The sequence below is a fragment of the Rhincodon typus genome, chromosome 6 (genome assembly GCF_021869965.1).
Source record: "Rhincodon typus isolate 14 chromosome 6, sRhiTyp1.1, whole genome shotgun sequence".
In the NCBI taxonomy this organism is placed as follows: domain Eukaryota; kingdom Metazoa; phylum Chordata; class Chondrichthyes; order Orectolobiformes; family Rhincodontidae; genus Rhincodon; species Rhincodon typus.
The window spans coordinates 15,872,580-15,894,425 of NC_063337.1; the positions used below are offsets into that span (position 1 = coordinate 15,872,580).

General features: G+C 41.1%; 1 protein-coding gene across 1 annotated transcript in view; it reads right to left on the bottom strand.

Moving 5' to 3' along the window:
- LOC125483322 (gamma-aminobutyric acid receptor subunit gamma-3) overlaps positions 1–21,846 on the bottom strand; it is a 548,041-nt gene that overhangs the window by 7,886 nt on the left and 518,309 nt on the right. The window contains exon 13 of the mRNA XM_048598107.1: positions 21,178–21,374. Coding sequence (XP_048454064.1) covers positions 21,178–21,374 — 197 coding nt within the window. The remainder of the gene's footprint in view (positions 1–21,177; positions 21,375–21,846) is intronic.

Consider the following 21,846-nt stretch of genomic DNA (forward strand, 5'->3'; position numbering starts at 1 on the left):
GCAGGGAAGCTGACATTTAGAAGGGTCCTGACCCGAAACGTCAGCTTTCCTGCTCCTCTGATGCTGCCTGGCCTGCTGTGTTCCTCCAGCTCCACACCTTGTTATCTCTGACTCCAGCATCAGCAGTTCTTACTATCTCTCTCTAAGATGGTCATATGTCTTTTCTATCTTTAATGCTCTCACCCATCTATTGAAATTGCTTTGTTTAATTCTTTCAAATTCGACATAAGTCTGACCTGGTTCCTTCCTTATATTTCTGAAGCATTGTCTGTGTGCTTCTGGTACCAATTTGTAGGCACTCAAAATAGCCTGTTTTACTTCTTCATATTCTCTTGACACCTCATCTGACAGCACTGCAAACACCTCACTAGCTCTACCTACCAACTTGGTCTGAATTAACATTAACCACACAGTCTCTGGCCAATTCATCTGGCTAGTCAATTTCTCAAAGGAAATGAAAACGGCTTCTACATCTTTTTCATTGAATTTTGGTAATGTGTGAGATATTTGTATATATCCCTACCAGGCCTTTGGCTACGATGGGTTTGTTCATCATCAGTCTCCTCCTCACTAAGCTTATCTTCTATCTTCATTTCCATTCTTTTAAATTGGTTTTCCTGTCTCATTTGCAACTTCCGAAGTTCAAACTCTCTCTCTTTCTGTTTTTCATGTTCAAACCGCTTCATTTTTTCCAACGCGAACACGCTTTCCTTTTCTTTATCTTCTAATTCCAATAATCTAATCTGCAATTTAATTTTTTCTAACTGCACTTAACTGTTTCTTTGGTATACCTAAATGCTTGACCAACTAAGTTACAATTTCAGCTTTCCTCTTATCCAGCCTGTTTGCTAAGTCTAAAAGTATATCCTTCTTCTGTCTTTCTAAACCTTCTTGGCAAATATGGGAAGCATCCTCACATCCCAGAACCTCTTTAACAATGTTAAGAGCCATTTCCACCACTTTTGACTTAATCAACCACAAGTAACCGAAATTGAACAGACTTTTCCACTTCTTACCTCAGTTTTATTTAAAGATCTAGGACACTAGGCCCCAAATCTGTTTAAATCCGCTCGGACCTTTCGTACCAAAAATCTGTTCAAATCTGTCCAAATCCGGCCAGATCCCGGATTCGAGCCCCTAATCTGTTATTAAAGCAAAGGTTGAACTCCCTCTGATAACTAAAACTGAAACACCCAGAGAGGATTACGCCACCTGATAATGTGTTAAAAGAAGTGTGAAAAGTGGTATAATCTGCCTCTCACCCTCATGCTGTTATAAAGGGGAAGTTAAATGAAGTGAACTCCTCATAGTCACTCTATAATCAACAAGGAACTATTTATCTAACTCTAACAGTAAACAAATTAACAGAATAACTAACAAACCGAACAATTCCCCATCAACTATTAACTATTCCCAAATATAAAACAAAATTCTAATGGAATACTGTTCCAGTAAACACAAGTCCCACATACACAAACCAAATTAATAAAAAAAACACATAAAACTTTGTCTCTTGAAATTAGAACCAGGATACATCTTCTGTAATGTTCTGTTACTTCTCCACTGATCCTCAGTCAGAAGCACCTTTCTCTGTCAAATTCTTGCATCAAGAATATTAGCTAAGAGTGTTGCTGTACCTTTAGGTGATGGTTTTCTGAGAACGTAGAGAATTCTGTGAGAGCCAGTGATTTTCTCTTTAGGGCTGCTGGTTGTTAACTCTAACAGATGGCAGTTGCTCTCACATCAATTTTCAGATACCTTCTTCTTTTATACCCTTGGTGACTTCTCAATTTCTTACAAAAGGATTGGTCCTAGGTTGTCAAAACCATCAGATTTAAATTGAATTGTTTTTTTTTGTTTCCAAGTGCCTGGTTTAAAATAATTGGCTGAGTCAAATGAGTTGTCTTAATAACAAAACAAGACTACTGCCTGGGTTGCCAACCAAACAGCTTTTTGATACAAATGTTTCAATTTCAGGAACTCTCAGGAACTGCTGCTCACAGGCATTTATTGTTTAATCTCCAAGTGTAGAAAAAGTGCATCATCTTTTAAAGGGACCACACACTCTTCCACCCTATCATTTTTACAAACAAATTCTAATGCACTGCCTTCTGATCCACAAGTACTCTATCCAACTTTGCAATACTTACAGAGCACATTCTTTTCCATTTTGCGATCCTTCCGTTTGGTTACCAGCTCATGTTGGGAAGTCCAGTATAATACATGTGCTGCATTACAGGATTTCTTGTAACTACTCCAAATATGCTTTGTAAGATGACTGGACTATAACTCTGAGGTAAATATTTGTCTTGTTTCCAACACAGAGTTGAAAGTAAAGTGGATGTTACAAATGAAACTAAAATAATCAGAAAAGGGTCTAGTCACTTCCAGCTCTGTTACTCACTGAATACAATGCTGTCACTCGAAGCTCCAATTGTGTACTTTTCATCATTATTATTTTTATTATGCTGATTTCAAACTGGCTCCAGGCTCCAATTATTCCAAAGTAAATTGTCTGCAGATGGACCATCGTGTTACAAATCCTTTCTGATTGCTTTTCCAACAGCCAGTATTGGATGAATAAAAGTTTCCATCAACTAAATATTGAGAAAATCAAAAGCACTGTGTTCAAGTATAACTTTCATCCCCTTGCACCCAAACCAATAGCTCATAACCATCCAAATTTTGTTCTCTATCATTGTCTCCTCCATGAACATAATCCCTAAAACTTACCTTTTTGACTAAGGCTTTGGTGATCTGCTTTTAATATCTGCTTTTAATTTTAGTGCCAAATTTTACTTCACAATATTCTTGTGATGTGCCTTTGGGACCATTTAAAATGTTAAAACCATGATAAAAATGCAAATTACTTTTTAAATGAAGTTACCAGCAGAGACGTACAGTCGGTTCTGCTATAATGTGTGTTTCTTCAATGCAAATTGGCTTTAATGCGATTGAAGAATTTAGACTGCTATTTATAGACACAAACGTTCCTTACCTGTATTGACTATAACACGATTCCGGCCCCATTGATTTAAATGGTGCGGCTATTGCACAATTTTCTGATAACGCGAGATCGCACAAGAATGGGACTATCGTGCTATATCTGAACCGAATGTAGTTAATTTTGAACTAGGGTCTAAATGTGAACCAAGGAAATGATCAAAATGTGAGGGACAAGTTGGTTATGATGGATTGATAAAACAAAAGACAGGCAATGGTTAGTACTTGAGAATTAATATGTGGTTTATAAAAAACAATTACATTCCTCTAAGAGACAGAAACTTAAGAGCAAAGGTGGATCAAACATGGCTAATAAAGGAAGTTAGGTATTATATCTGATTTGTACTCTGGGGCCTGTAGGCATGGCCTGGAACTTAAGTACTTATGGTCACTTATTATCATTCCGGACTTCTTCACCAACCGCACCAATACGCATTGGTGTCTGACATGTGCTAGTCTTCTCACATCATCACGACATATCTCTAATCAACTTGTAGGATGCTTCTTCACTTTAAAGCTAGAAATCAGGGCACGCCGGTGACTATCATGGCAATACTGGTGCCTCATTCAAACCTTACATTATACGGTTGGTACAATTACAACACTTCAAAGACATTTGTACAGGTGCATTGATAGGAAAGGTTTAGAGGAATATGGGCCAAATGCAGGCAAATGGGGCTAGTTTAGTTTCGGAAACCTGGTCGGCATGGATGAGTTGGGCCGAACGGCCTGTTTCCTTGCTGCATTAGAATCATAGAATCCCTGCAGTGTGGAAACAGGCCCTTCGGCCCAACAAGTCCACACTGACCCTCAGAGCAACCCACCCAGACCCATCCCCTTATAACCTATCTAATCTACACATCCCTGAATACTATGGGCAATTTAGCATGGCCAATCCACCTAGCAACTCTTATTATTCTTAACTTGCCATTTAGTTGTCCACTCACTTACCCCATATATAACGCTTTAGCTTACATTTCCACCTACCACTGTCTTATCAGCAAACTTGAGATTCAATACCCTTTGACTGTTCTTTAAATCACCTATATTGGTAACTGAGGCCCAAAAATTTGCAGCATTCCACTGGTCACATTTTTAAAATGTCTCGTTCATCCTTATTCTCTGCTTTTCATCCGTTAACAGATTATCTATTTATGCTAATATAGCATTCACAACTCTTTATCTTTCCTTTTTCTTGTATATTAACATTTTCTGTGGCACCTTTTCGAATCCATTTTGGAAATAATGGTACTGGTTCACCTATGTCTACCTTATTCCTTACGTCCTCCAAGATATATTTGTTATCAAACACGATTTCCATTTCATGAATTCAAATTGACTTTTCCTAATTAGACAAAGCTTGCTAAGATGGTCGTGATAACAGACTCAAGCATTTTGATAGTGACTGATCTCAGGGTAATTGACTTATTGTTCCCTGTTTTCTCTCTCCTTCCTTTCCTGAATATGTTTGCTGACTTGTAAACTGTTGAGGTCATTCCAGACTCTAGAAAATTTTGGAAAATCATAGCTAGTACACCCACAATCACTGCAGGTATCTCTTTTAAAATTATAGAATGTAGGCCATCTGGATTTGCTGGATTTTAATTCTTTGAGCTAATCCAGCACTTCTTCTCTGACATTACTAATTATTTAAACTTCTTCACTTTTATTAATCCCTAGGTTACCATCTAATCCTGGACAGCAAACTGTATCTTCTACCATGAAGAGAGGCAGAAAATGTTTCAATGTATTTCAATTTCCCCTTATTCCACATGATAATTTATCTCTACTCTACTTCTAAGGGATCAATGGTTTACTTTAGCTACTCTTCCTTTTTACATACTTCTAAATGCTCCTGTAATTTTTTTATAGATTTCTTTAGTTTACTCATGTATGCTTTTATTAAATGAATATTTTGAAAATGCTTTGCTGATTTCTAAAACTTCCCTAATCATCTGCTTTACTGGCTTTTTGTTTTGCAACACTGTAAAGCTCTTCTTTTAAGCAAATATTATCTTTAACTTCCTGAGTAACCCATGGAAGCATCATGCTGACCTGTTGCTCTTCAGTAGAATGCATCTTTCCAGCATATTTTCAATTTTTAAAAATTCTTCACACTGTTTATTTCCACCAACACGTTTTAACTTAATTACCCAATTAACCTTAGCCAGCTTTCCTCTCTTGTCTATGTAATTGCTTTGTTTAAGTTTAAGATTCTTGTTTGGGGGGAATTTAAGTCTGTTCAAAGAAATTTCTTTATCAATATGTAGATGTTAAAGAAGGACTTAAAGAAGGAGCAAAACTCAATCTTGTCTTGCGAAATAAGGCAGAGCAAGTGACCGAGGTATCAGTGAGGGAGCACTTTGGGACCAGTGATTATAATTCTAACAGTTTTAAAATAGTAATGGAAAATGATAGGCCTCATATAAAAATTAAAGTTCTAAATTGGAGCAAGACCAATTTTGGCAATATTAGATCATAGAATCTCTACAATGTGGAAACAGACCCTTCGGCCCAACAAGCCCACACCAACCCCAAGAGCATCCCACCCAGACACATCAGGACCCATTAGACAGGAACTTTCAAAAGATGATTGGGGCAGGCTGTTTGCAGGCAAAGGGATGGCTGGCAAGTGGGAGGCTTTCAAAAGTGAGATAATGAGAGTTCAGAGACAGTGTGTTCCTATTACTGCAGAGAGCAAGGCTGGTAGGAGTAGACAACACTGGATGACTAGAGATATTGAGAGTCTGGACAAGAAACAGAAGGAGGCATGTTTCAGAGATAGTAGGAACTGCAGATGATTTCTGAAGAAGGGTCTAGGCCCGAAACATCAGCCTTCCTGCTCCTCTGATGCTGCTTGGGCTGCTGTGTTCATCCAGCTCTACACCTTATTATCTCAGAAGGAAGCATGTGTCAGGTATAGACAGCTGGGATCAACTGAACCCCTTGAGGAGCATAAGGGGAGTAAGTGGCATACTTAAGAAGTAAATTAGGAGAGCCAAAAGGGAATATGATATAATTCCACTTCCTACAAAGGGGGTGGACATGGGTACCCGCATGGGCCCAAGCTATGCCTGCCTCTTTGTAGGTTACGTGGAACAATCCCTCTTCCGTACCTACATTGGCCCTAAACCCCACCTCTTCCTCTGTTACATTGATGACTGTATTGGCGCCGCCTCGTGCTCCCACGAGGAGCTCACCAACATCCACTTCACCAACACTTTCCACCCCAACCTTAAGTTCACCTGGACCATCTCTGATACCTCTCTCTCCTTCCTGGACCTCTCTGTTTCCATCTCTGGCAACCACCTAGAAACCGATATTCATTTCAAGCCCACCGACTCCCACAGCTACCTAGAATACACCTCCTCCCACCCACCTTCCTGCAAAAATGCCATCCCCTATTCCCAATTCCTTCGCCTCCGCCGCATCTGCTCCCAGGATGAGGCATTCCACTCCCGTACATCTCAGATGTCCTTGTTCTTCAAGGACCACAACATCCCCCCCGTCAGTGGTCGAGAACGCCCTCGACTGTGTCTCCCGCATTTCCCGCAACTCATCCCTCACACCCGCTCCCCGCAATAACAACCAAAACAGAATCCCCCTCGTCCTCATGTAACGCCCCACCAACCTCGGGATCCAATGCATCATCCTCCGACACTTCCGCTATCTGCAATCCGACCCCACCACCAAAGCCATTTTTCCTTCCCCACCCTTATCTGCGTTCCGGAGTGACCACTCTCTCTGGGACTCCCCTGTCCACTCCACACTCCCCTCCAGCCCCACCAACCCCGGCACTTTTCCCTGCAACCGCAGGAAGTGCTACACTGGCTGCTACACCTTCCCCTTCACCCCCATCCCAGGCCCCAAGAAGACTTTCCACATCAAGCAGATGTTCACCTGCACATCTGCCACGGTGGTATACTGCATCCACTGTTCCCATTGTGGCCTCTGCTACATCTGGGAAACGAAGCGGAGGCTTGGGGACCGCTTGGCAGAACACCTACCCTCGGTTCGCACTAAACAACTGCACCTCCCAGTCGCGAACCATTTCAACTCCCCCTCCCATTCCTCAGACGACATGTCCATCCTGGGCCGCCTGCAGTGCCACAACGCTGCCACCCGAAGGTTGCAGGAACAGCAACTCATATTCCGCTTGGGAACCCTGCAGCCCAATGGTATCAATGTGGATTTCACAAGCTTCAAAATCTCCCCTCCCCCTACCGCATCCCAAAACCAGCCCAGCTTGTCCCCGCCTCCCTATCTTGTCCTTCCTCCCACCTATCCCCTCCTCCCACCTCAAGCCCCACCCCCATCTCTTACCTACTAACCTCATCCCACCCCCTTGACTGTCCATCCTCCCTGAACTGACCTATCTCCTCCCTACCTCCCCACCTACACTCACCTTTACTGGCTCCATCCCCGCCTCTTTGACCTGTCTGTCTCCTCTCCACCTATCTTCTCCTCTATCCATCTTCTATCCACCTCCCCCCTCTCCCTATTTATTTCAGAACCCCTTTCCCCTCCCCCATTTCTGATGAAGGGTCTAGGCCCGAAACGTCAGCCTTCCTGCTCCTCTGATGCTGCTTGGCCTGCTGTATTCATCCAGCTCTACACCTTGTTATCTATGATATAGCTTTGGCAGGTAAGGCTAACAAGAATCCAAAGAGATTACACAAGTACATTATGGTCAAGGAGTAACTCGGGGGAGAATAGGGCCCCTTAAAGATCAACGAGGCCATCTACGTGTGGAACCACAGGAGATGGGTGAGACACTAAATGAATACTTCACATCAATGTTTACTGTGGAGAAAGACATGGAAGCTAGGGAACTTGGGGAAATAAATAGTGATATCTTGAAAACAGTCTACATTATCGAACAGGAAGTGCTGGAGATTTTAAAATATATAAAGGTAGATAAATCCTCAGGACCTGATCAAATGTAAGCTCGGAAGCTGGGCACAGATATTGATGTCATCTACAGCCATGGATGAGGTGCTGGAAGATTGGAGAGCGGCTAATGGGGTGCCTTTATTTAAGGAAGGCAGCAAAGAAAAGCCAGGGAACTGTGGACCGGTGACTCTAATATCAGTGGTGGGTAAATTACTGGAGGGGATTCTGAGAGACAGAATTTACATGCATTTAGAGAATCAAGGGCTGATTAAGGCTAGCATGGCTTTATTTGTAGGAATTTCTGTCTCACAAACTTGAGTTTTTTGAGACATGACCAAGAAGATCGATGTGGGTAGAGTGGTACATGTTGTTTACATGGACTTTAGCAAGGCCTTTGACAAGGTTCTGCATAGTAGGCTGCGTAGTAAAGTTAGGTCACATGGGACCCAGGGAGAGCCAGACAACTGGATACAAAATTGACTTGATGATAGGAGATAGAGTATGGTGGTAGAGAGTTATTTTTCACTGGAGGCCTATGACCAGCGGTGGTTTGTAGGAATTGGTGCCAAGCCCACTATTGTTTGTCATTTACATAAACAATTTGGATGAGAATATAGGAAGCATGGTTGGTAAGTTTGTGGATGACACCAAAATCGGTGGTATATTAGACAGTGAAGAAGGTTATGTAAGAGTACAATGGGATCTTGATCAGCTGGGCCAATGAGCTGAGGAGTGGTAGATGGAGTTTAATTCAGATAAATGTGAGGTGTTGCATTTTGGTTGGGCAAACCAGGGCAGGACTGGCACAATTAATGGTAGGGCAATGGGGAGTGTTGACAGAAAGTCAGACCTAGGAGTTTAAGTACATAGTTCCTTGAAAGTGGTGTCACAGGTATATAGGGTCGTAAAGAAAGCATTTGGCATTTATTGGTTAGAGCACTGAGTGTAGGAGTTGGAATGCTATGTAGAGGTTGTACAGCTCATTGGTGAGGCCACTTTTGGAGTGAGACAAAAAAAACTGCGGATGCTGGAATCCAAGGTAGACAAACAGGAGGCTGGAAGAACACAGCAAGCTAGGCAGCATCTGGAGGAAAGGAGAGGTCAACATTTCAGGTACTACCCAAGGTAATACCCGAAACACAGACTTCTCCTTTCCTCCAGATCCTGCCTGGCTTGCTGTGTTCTTCCAGTCTCCTGTTTTTCTATTGGAGTAATGTGTACAGTTCCGGTTACCCTGCTACAGGAAGGATATTATTAATTGGAAAGGGTACAGAAAAGATTTACAAGAGTTACCAGTACTGGAAGGTTTGAGTTATAAGGAGACATTGGAAAGGTTGGGACTTTTTCCACTGGCATGTAGGAGGTTGAGGGGTGACCTTATAGAGGTTTATAAAATCATGATGGACATAGATAAGGTAAATAGCAAAGGTCTTTTTCCCAGGGTGGGGGAGTTCAAAACCAGAGGGCATAGATTTAAGGTTAGAGGGGAAAGATTTAAAACATACCTAAGGGACAACATATTCACATTGAGGTTGCTGCTTATATAGAACGAAATGCCAGAGGAAGTCCAGGTACAATTGCAATATTTAATCCTTTTTTATTCATTCATAGGATGTGGGTATTGCAGGCTAGGCAACATTTATTGCCCATCCCTAATTGTCCAGAGGGCTGTTAAGAGTCAACACATTACTGTGGATCTGGAGTGACATGTATGCCAGACCAGGTGAGGACGGCAGTTCCCTTCCCTGAAGGGCATGAGTGAACCAGATGGGTTCTCCCTGCCAACCAACATTGGATTCATGGTCATTAGGCACTTAATTCCAGAGATTTTATTGATTTCAAATTCCACCATCTGCCACAGTGCGATTTGAACCTGGGTCTCTGGATTAACAGTCCAGCAATTAAACCACTAGGTTACTGCCTTCCCTTTAAAAGACATTTAGACAGGCACATGAATAGGAAAAATTTAGAGAGATATGGACCAAATGCAGGCAAAATGGGACTAGTTTAATTTGGTAAACCTGGTCAGCATGGACAAATTGGACCAGAGGGTCTGTTTCCATGCTGCATAACTTGTCATATTCAAACATAATATAAAATTCAATTGTACTATATTCACAAGCTGCCAGGCATGTTTTTCTTGTTATGATATTACTCATTAAGCGTTCCTCATGACACAATATTAGATTTAAAGAAGATGTATCCCTAATTGGTTCCACAATGTATTGCTCTGGGAAACTGTCATGAAAGCTCTCTGGAAACCCAATGTCTAGACCATCTTTGACAATTCAGTTAGTTCATTCTATATAAAGATTAACATGTCCCATAATAATTACATTACCTTTGTTATGTACAGCAATAATTTGTTTAACGCTTTCTTCAGTGGTATAGCTAATGTTCGGGGATCTATAAACTACTCAGACCAGCATTTTCTGGTTCTTGCTACTCCCAATCTCACCCTAAAATGATACTTTATGATCCTTCCTTACTATTGCCCTTTGTCTTCTTTTACCATCAAGGCTACCCCTCCTCCTTTGTCATTCTGTCTGCCTTTTGAAGTATCATGTATCATTGAATATTTATTTCCAAACTTTGATCACCAGAAAAAAATCTTTCTTCATTGACAATGACAATTAAACTGCTTTCCTTTATTTCTGCCATTAGTTTATATATCCTCCCATCTGTTAGTTTAAATCCCTGTCCTTTGCCTTCATTATATAATTTACCAGGGCAATGATTCCAGACAAGTTTAAGTGAAGTATTGAATCAAAATACCTTCATTACTCTTTGAATCAAGTGTTTAATTTTCTAATTAGGTTTCACCTATGCCAATTGACATGTGACTCAGGGAGTAATCCATGGATGATTATTTTTAATGTTTAAATTGGACCCTAACTGCTCAAGTTGTCTCAGCAGGACAGCATTCCTAGTTTTAAGGCCATAAGACCATAGGAACAGGAGTAGGCCATTCTGACCCTCAATCCTTCTCCAGCATTCAGTAAGATCATGGCCAACACTCCTCATATCCACTTTCCTACTCTTTCCTAATAACCTTACTGATCAAGAATTTATCTATCTCAGCCTTAAATGTACATACAGTCTGACTCCACAGCTCGGTACGCAAGAAATTCCAAAGACTCTCAACCCTCTGAGCAATAAAATTCCTCGTCATCTCAGACTTAAATTGGCACCCCTTTTTTCTGTGATGATTCCCTCTGGTCCTAGACTTTCGCATCAGGGGAAATATCCTTTCAGCATTTACCATGTCAAGACCCTTAAATAACTGTATATGTCTCAATGAGATCACCTCTCATTTTACTATGAGTAGAAGTAGAAATTGAATTCCAATGAGTCCCAACCTGCTTAACCTTTGCTCATAAGACAATCCCTCCATTCCAGGAATGAGCCTCATGATCCTTCTCTGAACTGCCTCCCATGAAATAATATCTTTCCTTAAATAAAGGGACCAAAACTGCTCATAGTACTCCAGATGTGGTCTCACCTGCAGCTTGTACAGTTGCAGTAAGACTGCCTTACTCTTGTACTCCAACCCCCTTGAAATTAGGACCAACATTACATTACTATATTGTTTGCTTCATGTGGACGCAAGGACTGGATCCTCCCACTCCAAGTTCATTTCCAGCCACCAGGAGATGTCCCTGGCACTGGGCAGGCTGCACAGCATTTGTAATTCCCAGTCACATTTACAGAGAACAGTATCTATCCAGTTGACCCAGCATTCCTTCTCACTCCCTCCACTTGAAAAGCATGCATTACCATGACACCTTGGATGATTTGCTTATCCACTCCTCAGCCCTTTCTGACCTCGCATCTATTCTGAATTGCAATCAGGCCTCCACTCACTCTGTGTTTCCCTTACTCTGACCTGAATGCATTCCAAATATCTCTCAGCCCATGCCAAGATTGTCAGGAAGTGAAAATGTATCAATCCAAGAAAGACCTGAGTAGACCCTAGACGTAATGAGACTGCGCTTTTAACCATGGATAACAAATTTAATGCAGCACTGCACTGCTGCACCAGGAGGGTGCCAGGAATGTCTGACAGTTTGGTACAGATTTGGTACATATTTGGTACAGATACAGCACAGAAGGAAATGCCAATCACCACCAATGGTATAAAAACCTAAAGGACTGCAGATGCTTTAAATCAGGAACAAAAACAGAAGTTGCTGGAAAAGCTCAGCAGGTCTGGCAGCATCTGTGAAGGAAAAAACAGAGTTAACGTTTCGGGTCCGGTGACCTTTCCTCAGAATGGAGGAAGCCCTTCCTCAGAACTGTTCTCTGTTTTTTCCTTCACAGATGCTGCCAGACCTGCTGACAATCAACAGTATATTCCCACAAGAACAGAAGCACCCAAGTGCATGCACACTTTAATAAATGTGGCAGAGTTTGTTTTGTGAACAGTGCCATCACCATGTCAAAGATACAAAACTGTGCTGTAGAAAGTTCACTGTGAACTTAATACACAAGTGCCATCCTGTCATGGTCAGCACTCATAGCTTTACAGCTCTTTCATTATGATTCATGCACACTCATGCTTCAGCAAAGCATGACATCAACATTCAAGCTCACTGACTGATGTAACAGTTGATTTGCAGATTGGGTACTCGTCTGAAATTGTAAATATCTGCTCTCTATTGACTATATTACATGAGTACTTCTCTGGTTGGATTGACAGAATTAAAGGTGACAGGCTTAAATGGAAGAAATATTCATGCATCACCTCCTTTTGCCTCTTGTAGAAGAGGCCAAGTGCGTCATTAAGGGGCTCAATCACCCTTCGCTGCTGGCAAACAATCATTCCTACTGTTCTGTAATCCCACAGAGGCAGGAACTTGTTGTGGAGTTAGCTGGGCAGGAATTCCTTACCATTTCCAAGGTTCCCCTGACTTTTGCTGTCAGTCCAGGCACTATAGGGCATTTGAAAGTTCAGCGCAATATCTTCCTGCTGTTGTCTCCCATAACCTTCTAATTCCTTTCCACCTATATTCCCATCATTGTGCAGTGAAAGCTCTGTTTGAAAGTATTCTGTGGAAAAGACATTCCAACACTTGTCCCTCTGTACCACTGTAAATATGAAGGGATATCCTCAGCCACATCACCAGTGGTCCACGAGGGCAGTGTAGTAATTGGAATGAGATCAGCCAGGTGGAGCTCATAGAATATGAGTTCCCTGTATCAGGCTAATAATCTGGTCAGGGATTATCTGAAGCCCTAGCTGACAGATATAAACAGGAATGTTAGAGGTTCAGTTCAGTCTGAGGGCTGGCTCTCAGCTAGCTGGGTCACTGTCATGTACTACGCACATGTAAATAAAGGGTGATTTGATGACTGGATACCAGTCGTCATTGAGTTATTTCAGGCAGGAACATTGCACTAAGCTGCTCTCTTGCCAGTATTTTCAAGCATCATCATAGCTAGTCAGAGTTCACTTAATGAACCTGAAGAGATTGTGAAAAAAATCTTTTGAACCTATCTCTACATGCCTTGATGTCAGCAATTTGTATTTTGTGCCAATATTTGTGTGTTTGAGATGCACTGTGCCTGAACCGGGGATTCTGCAGGATTCTGCAAATGCCTGTGCTTTGAGGAGGCCTTTCCACAAGACACTAATATTATAACAGCCTTTGTAAATCGTTAGGTTGTGTGAGACATATTCGATGATCTCCCTGCCATATTTGCCTCTTTGTACTTGGGGCCATTGATAAGATTACCAGGCGCTGCTGGGAACTTTGGGTCAATGAGAGTTATGGTCAAATGCCACAGAATTTCCTCGAAGGACTAAACTATCAGGCTCTGACATTATGCAGTTGTCAATATGAATATAGAACAAGTTTAACCATTTAATAAATACCATAACATGAAGTTTTGACCCAGACATCCTATTTTGGAAATTACTGCAACTTTGGTCTATGTTTATGTCTAATAAGGGATGGCAAATCTTTCGATTATTCTAGTATTTTTAATGTGAAGTCTATGCTGGAAGCTATTTATGGTTATTCTGAAGAACAAAGGGTTTTGCTAAGAGAAATAAGCATCTCAAACATTTTGCTAAATGTTTTCATGGTGAATTGATTCAGACCCCGAAGTTAGTGACGGGGTTATCCAGTCATAATATTCAGAATCTAATATCTATGCAAATAGTTACTAATTATTTTGCCCTGCAGTACTGAGAGCCTGGCACAAAGGAACGTTTAAAAGCTACTGCTCTACAGGGGAATGGCGATGAAGGTGCGGCCATTTGCAAACAAGGCAACTCATCTCTGATGTGTCTCTGGATAACAAGCTGACTGAGTCAGTTTATGTTCAATACTTATGTTTGCGACTGGTATTCAGATTCTTCTGCTGGCAATGTTGGTTGGGGGACTTTATAAAATCCAAGGAGTGACCGATGGCCTATAACATGACCCACTTTCCTCGTCTGAAATTTTACAGGGGACAAGTTCAGGAGGTGGGTGGTCCATCGAACCTTGGAGATTTTGAGGCTCTTACATGGACAATTAGTAGCCACTTAAGGGCCTTGTTCTACACAGGCCACTATTTTACCCAGGGCAGGGGGAGGCCAGAGCCAACCAAGTAGCCTGGCAGCCCTAATTTGGTGGGCTCGTGTCCCGAAAAGTGGTGAGAGGCATATCCTTTGTGGTTCCCTTGTGTCCAGTGGAGACATCCCCTCAAGAGCATACCTCCTTCTTTACCACCCCAACCCTGCCCTCATCAAAGTGGGCACTCCACCTCACTCCCCTTTGCCATGACCTGTTTACCTGACCTGGGCTTGCCTCTTCGTTGGGACCAGTTGCAGTTGCAGCAATGGGCACTGCTCTTGTTGGCAACTGGCTGGCGGTATTCTAAGACAGGACTTCATCCTGAGATAGAGGCAGAAGTCTTGCCTCTAAATAATGAATGCTGCTTTTGCAGTGTTACATCGCTAATGGGCAGTCAGCGACACTGTGGGCGGACTCACTGCCGAAATCCAGCCAGGCAGTCAGGGCCTACGATGACCTGTTAAATCCAGACCCTAGTTGCAAACGAAAGAAGTTGCACTTTTTTGTCACCTTATAACTTCGCTGACTCTCGGTGTTTGGGAAATCATGAGGGACATAGAGAAGATGAATAGCAAAGACCTTTTCCCTACAGCGGGGGAGTTCAAAACTAGTGGGCATATTTTTAAGGTGAGTGAAGAAAGATTTAAAAAGGACCTGAGGAGCAATATTTTCACACAGAGGGTCGATCACATGTGGAATAAACTGCCAGAGGAAGTGGTAGATGCCGATACAGTTACAACATTTAAAAGATATTTGGACAGCTACATGAAGGTTTGGAGGGATATAGGTCAAATGCAGGCAAGTGGGACTCATTTAATTTAGGAAACCTGGTCAACATCGAAGATTTGGACTGAAGGGTCTGTTACTGTACTATATGACTGTACTATGAAAGTGCAGTTGATGTGATAATGTATGCATATGCAGGTGCTAGACCACTTTAAATAGGAGTCCATGAACAGGAAGGGGGATAAATGACCCTGTAATTTTTTTTATTATTCATTCACGGGATGAGGGTGTCACTGGCTAGGCAGCATTTATTGCCCATCCCTAATTGCCCAGAGGGCAGTTAAGAGTCAACCACATTGCTGTGGGGCTGGAGTCACATGTAGGCCAGACCAGGTAAGGATGGCAGTTTCCTTCCCTAAAGGACATTAGTGAACCAGATGGGTTTTTCCAACAATTGACAATGGATTCATAGTCATCATTAGACTCTTAATTCCAGATATTTACTGGATTCAAATTCCACCATCTGCCATGGCAGGATTCAAACCCATGTCCCCAGAACATTATCTGGGTCTCTGGATTAACAGTCCAGTGATAACACCACAAGGCCATCACCTCCCCGTTGGGTTTAGTGATGGAAAATAAATATTGTTCTGGCCAGTGCTGCTCATATCCAACAAACAAATAAGAAAACACTGATGGAGCATTTCAGTGAACAGAATGCAGGTGTTGTAAGCATGGTTTGAAAAGATATGGAATTGGAGGTGAAATGCTGAAGCTTCTCTATAATAGTTAGAGTTGTGGTTACCGCGCTTTCTGAGGGGAACTTCAGTCAGCCTTTAATGTTTCCTGCACCCTCTATGCTATGACATTACACTTCTCCCATAGATCACAGGGAAATGCAAATAATTCAGGGGAATGTAATCAGTTTGGGTAAAGGCATAGATTGCAAGTTTGAGATTTTGAATTAATACATGATGGAATCCATGGGAAAATAGCAGACGTTATAAATCAGTTTGAAGAAAAGAACACTAAATGACTTTGTGCTGTTATCAAAAATAAGGAAAGACTTTGCTCCTTTTCTGATGTCACAAGTTGCAGGATTTATTTTGTATTTAACCTGACTCTCTTCAAAACAAGTCTAAATCTTTTTATGTAAAAACGTTGAAGATTTTATGTCACCGTGCAGACTGAATTTTACTTCAGTTACATGCATTATTTTTTATCGTGATCAGAAAAGCACCTGAAGGAAGGACAATAAAGTTTTATTGCTTCTTCTGCAAGCATGTGTTACTGTCTGCTCTGTATTGCGGTTGGTTAATAATACTGGTTTGAATTAAATTTGAAACATTGAAGTTGACAAACCTATTTAGTTGCGAAAATCAGACATCGGTTATGGCCTGTCAAATTCTGCTTGCAATAAATTGTTTGGAAGTCTCTAGATCCGGAAATGAAATTGTCACATAAATAATCGGAATTATAAATTTCCAAACAATTTTGACAGTCAATGATTTAAGGTAAATTTGATTGTGTAATTAAGTTACTAGCTTTTAGAGTTTGACTAACAGGAAAGAAAAGAGGAATGCTACTGCTATCCAGGAGTCTTAAAAACCTTCTGAAGATAGTTTTGTGTCTTGACCCATACTTTCTTCTGTGACCACTGTGCCTATCAACCTGCATGGGTTTCTGGTTAAGGAACATCTTCATATTAAAATTCTAATTCTGGAGTCGTACCTGGTACATAGGAACATTGTGATTGTTGGAGGTCAGTCATCTGAGCTCCAGAATGTCTCTGCATGACTTCTTCAGTATAATGTCCTTGGCCAAACCATCTTCATCAGCTTCACTGATGGGATTACCTCCATCAAAAGGTCAGAAGTGAGGATGTTCGCCGATGATCGCACAATGTTCAGCAATATTTACAACCCTGCAGATACTGAAGCAGTCTATGTCCAAATGCAGCAAGCCCTGGACAATAGGCGGACTTGGATTGAAAAGTGGCAAGCAATATTCACACCCTACAAACATCAGACAATGACCATCTCCAGCAAGAGCGAAACTAACCATTACCCCTTGACATTCAATGGTCTTGCCATCACTGAATCCTCCTCATCAATATCCTGAGGGTTACCATTGAACAAAAACTGAACTGGACTAGCAATATACACAAAGTGGCTACAACAGCAGGTCAGAGGCTAGGAATCCTGCACTGAGTAACTGACATCCAGATTCCCCAAAGATGTCTACCATCTACAAGTCTCAAGTCAGGAGTGTGATGGAATACTCCCCATTTGCCTGGAGTGCCTCCAGCATCACTGAAGAAGCTTGATATCATCTGGAATAAAGCAACTAACTTGATTGGCACAACAGCCACTCTCTCCACTGCTGTTACTCAATAGCTGCAGTATGTACAATCCACAAGAAATTCATCAAAGCTTCTCAGTGCCTTCAAAACCTCCAACCACTGTCATATAAAAGGACAAGGGCAGCAGATACTGGGGAACACCACCACCTGCAAGTTCCCCTTCAAGCCACTTACAATTAATTTTCAACCACCAAGCAATAAGTCTTACATTGCTGAATGTAAACATATATATTGGGCATTGTCTGTTTCTGAAATTGGAATTGATAGGGTAAAATGATATGAGATGCTGCTACAAACACTAAAGAATGGAAAGTTTATCTGAAGTTTAAAAGGAATGTTTAAAATTATCTTGGGGGTACATCCTGTACAGAACGTGCTTGCTCAAGAAATGTTGCAGTACAGAGGGTAAATGAGTCTATAGTTGTACATACGTGCTTTGGATGATTATCCAATCTTCCTGGATTTGCGGGTTATGTTGGAGGATTGGACATTTACAAATATGTCTATTTATTGTATTTATGTGATCTGCATCTTTGTAATAGTTCTCTTGCTATTACTGAGCAGACACAAAATGGTTGATATTATTCTATTAATAAAGCCCTACAATTGTGATTGTAGGGCTTCGCAAATCTAAACGACAAAACCATGGGCCTACGTGTAGGATAGTGGCACCCTGACTCAGTAGCAAGTGCGCTAATCATGTTACTATTTGAAGAAAAGGGATATGTGGAACAAACATTTCAGCGCTCCCTGGATGAAAAGAAGGTAGAAGTTAAGTCAAAGAAGAAAAATGTGTTTATAACATGTGCCAGGTTGTAAACACAACTGAGAACGAAGTTGAATTCAGAAGATTCAGAAGGAGGTGACAATGTAAATACTAGAAGCAAAGTAGCATTATGAAAAGAAACTGGCAGCTCAAAACAAAAGGATATCAGAAAGTTTTTTATGAGCATATCAATAGGAAATGGATAGCCAAAGGAGTAGTGAGAGGCAAGAGACATGTCTGAGATGTTAAACTTTGCTGGCTGTCTTTATTCAGGAGGCATATACTGCCCACGCCATGGTGACAGGAGGAAACTCAGTTACTAGAAGAGTTTAAAATTGATAAGGTGATTGTGTTAAACAAACTATCAATACATTTTTTTAAATTCACTTGTGGGACATGGTGTCGCTGACTGGCCAGCACTTTTGTCCATCCTTAGTTGTTGTTTAGATGAGTTAAAAAGTTGATGAGTTACTGGGACTAGATGAGATGCATCCAAGGATACTGAAGGAAGTGAGAGTGAAAATTGCAGAGGCACTGGCATTTACCTTTCGATCTTCCCTGGATTTGGGGGCGGTGTTGGAGGATTGGACATTTACAAATATTGCACCCTTGTTCTAAAAAAGGTTGTAAAGAGAGGCCCAACATTACAGGTGACTCATCTTAAATCCAGTGGCAGGGAAACCCTAGAAACACTTACTCAGGATATTGACATTAATGGTGATACGGAAAATGTGAACTGATTCAGAAGAGTCAGCATGGGCTTGTTAAAGAAAAGTCATGGTTAAATAACTTAATGAAGATTTTTGAAGAGCGACAGAGACAGTTGATGAGGAGAAGATTGTTGATACGGTAAACTTGTACTCACAAGAAGTGCTTCATACAGAATCGTGCAACAGACTTATTAGGAAAGTTACATATTATGAATGAAAAGGAACAGTTGAAGTGAGGATAAAGAAATGTCTGATGGATAGGAAACAGAAAATATTGGTTAATGGATTTTTTTGGGGGCTGGAGGAAAGTTTGTGAAGGAGTTTCCCTGTGTCAGTATTTGGACACTTGATTTTCTGTATATAATGTTTTTTATTCATTCACAGGATGAGGGCATCACTGGCTGGGCAGCATTTATTGCCCATCCCTAATTGCCCAGAGGGCATTTGAGAGTCAACCACATTGCTGTGGATCTGGAGTCACATGTAGGCCTGACCAGGTAAGGATGGCAGTTTCCTTCCCTAAAGGATATTAGTGAACGAGATGAGTTTTTATAACAATGGACAATGGACTCATAGTCAGCTTTAGATTCATAATTCCAGATATTTATTGAATTTAAATTCCACCATCTGCCACGGTGAGATTTGAACTCAGGTTCCCCAGAACGTTATCTGGGTCTCTGAATTAACAGTCCAGAGATAACACCACTAGACTATTCCCTCCCCTCTTGGTATGCAGAAACGATCTCAAAATTTGCAGATGACACAAAACTTGGAAATATTGTAAACTGAGGAGGACAACATAGAACTTCAAAAGAACATTAACACTTTGGTGCAGTGGGCAGATAGTTGGGAAATGTTTAATTTCATGTTCTTTGGTACAAAGAATATCGAGAGACAGTATACATTAAAGGATCAGAGATAGTAGGAACTGCAGATGCTGGAGAATCCGAGACAACAAAGTGCAGGGCTGGATGAACACAGCACCATTTTAAAAGTTCTGCACGAGCAGGGCCACCTGGGTGCATCTCTACATAATATATTAATGGCAGCAGGATGGATAGACAGAGCTGTTAATAAATTATAGAGTATTCTAGGCTTCATAAGTAAATGCAAAGAGTACAACTGCAGGGAGGTTATGATCAACTGATATAAAATACCAGTTAGGCCTCAACTGAAATATTATCTACAGTTCTGGACACCACACTATTGGAAGAATGTACATGTATTGGAGAGAGGTTTATCAAAAATGTTACAGAGATAAGACACTTCAGTTGTGAGGGAACATTGGAAAAATTGGGAATATTTTCACTAGAGAGAAGAGGCCAAGGGGAGATTTGACATAAATTTTCAAAATTATGAAATGTGGATGCAGTAGATAGGGAGAAACTTTCTACTTGTTAAAGGATTGAGAACCAGAAGGCACAGTTTTAAGAGTTTTGAGAACTAAGCAAATTCAAGGTTGAAGGTTTTCTTTCACAGTGATTTTTTTTAGGGTCTAGAATGCACTGCCTAGAAGTGTGATGGAGGCAGGTTCAATTGAGGCATTGAAGAGTGGGCTTTAAATAATTATTTAAATAATTACAAGGAATTGGCAACAGATTGTCCTAAATTAAAATGCTGAGAGGGCCAGTGCTAACATGAAGGGTTGATTGGCCTCCTTCTGCACCACATAGATTCTGTGATTCAATGAAAGAGATGCATAAATGGATGACAAGATGCTTGTGGTTTATCATTCTAATCATGAAATTGGTGTCACCATCACATTGATGAATCTGAATCCATCACACAACTTCGAATCAGACTGAACAAGTGGACTGGTGGGAGGTTTTGTGAATGGACACTCGTGATCCATTCAGTTCTCTTGCTAGTGTTTGATTTCTGGTAGAATTACAATAGCTTTCTAAACAAAGAGACTTCAAATTTCACAAGAAAGAGAAAATCAGAAGAATGTTTTTCCCTTATGTAGCTATAACGTGAGGTTAAAAGGGAATCCTCACCCCATTTACAAAACGTCATCATCATCTGGGGAAATCCTCTCATTATGTTTCTCCAACTTGTGTAACAGGCTGTAAGCAGCAGAAGAATCTCCCGCATGCCTCTTTCAGAGGAAACACATTGCTCTGCAAATTGTTAAATAACGCCTGGAAAACTTACTGTCTTTTTCTTCCTTGTACAAGTGGGTTTCTTGCAGCATGTGTAGTAATTGAGGGCTGCATATTCCATCAACGCCGCAAAGACAAATAAAAAGCATACAGTGACGAATAAATCCATAGCAGTGACGTAGGAAACCTTTGGTAGTGATTTTCTTGCTATGCTGCTGAGTGTTGTCATGGTTAGCACTGTCGTAATCCCTGTTTTGTAAAGAAAGAAATATCAATGCAAATTAACGTGTGAGAATTATTCCCAAACCATTATACAAATGTCCTGTTATAATTTTATTAATTTATTGAGCACTCAATTAGCTACAGGAGTCTAACGTGAAGTCTTACAGTTAAGACAGAATCTGTGAAAGACAACATTGCAGCAGAGTTAAATACAATAGCAAATTGGCCTTGGTGCACATGTATAATGGATATAATCCCGTCAAATTAACTTCATTTGAGCTATAACTGGGGACTCAAGGACTTCACTTCTGCTCAAGGCTACTTTCCTGTTGTCACAAATAAGAAGTCAAAGTAAGTCACTAAAAACATCATACCGATATAAATACTTGGAAATGAAAAATGGTCCATTTCTGCTGCTATCAAGCTGTTTCGGTGCCTTACCTGCTCATTGGCAGACTACATGCGCACAATGAGAAAAATCATGGGCAGCCTGCATGCA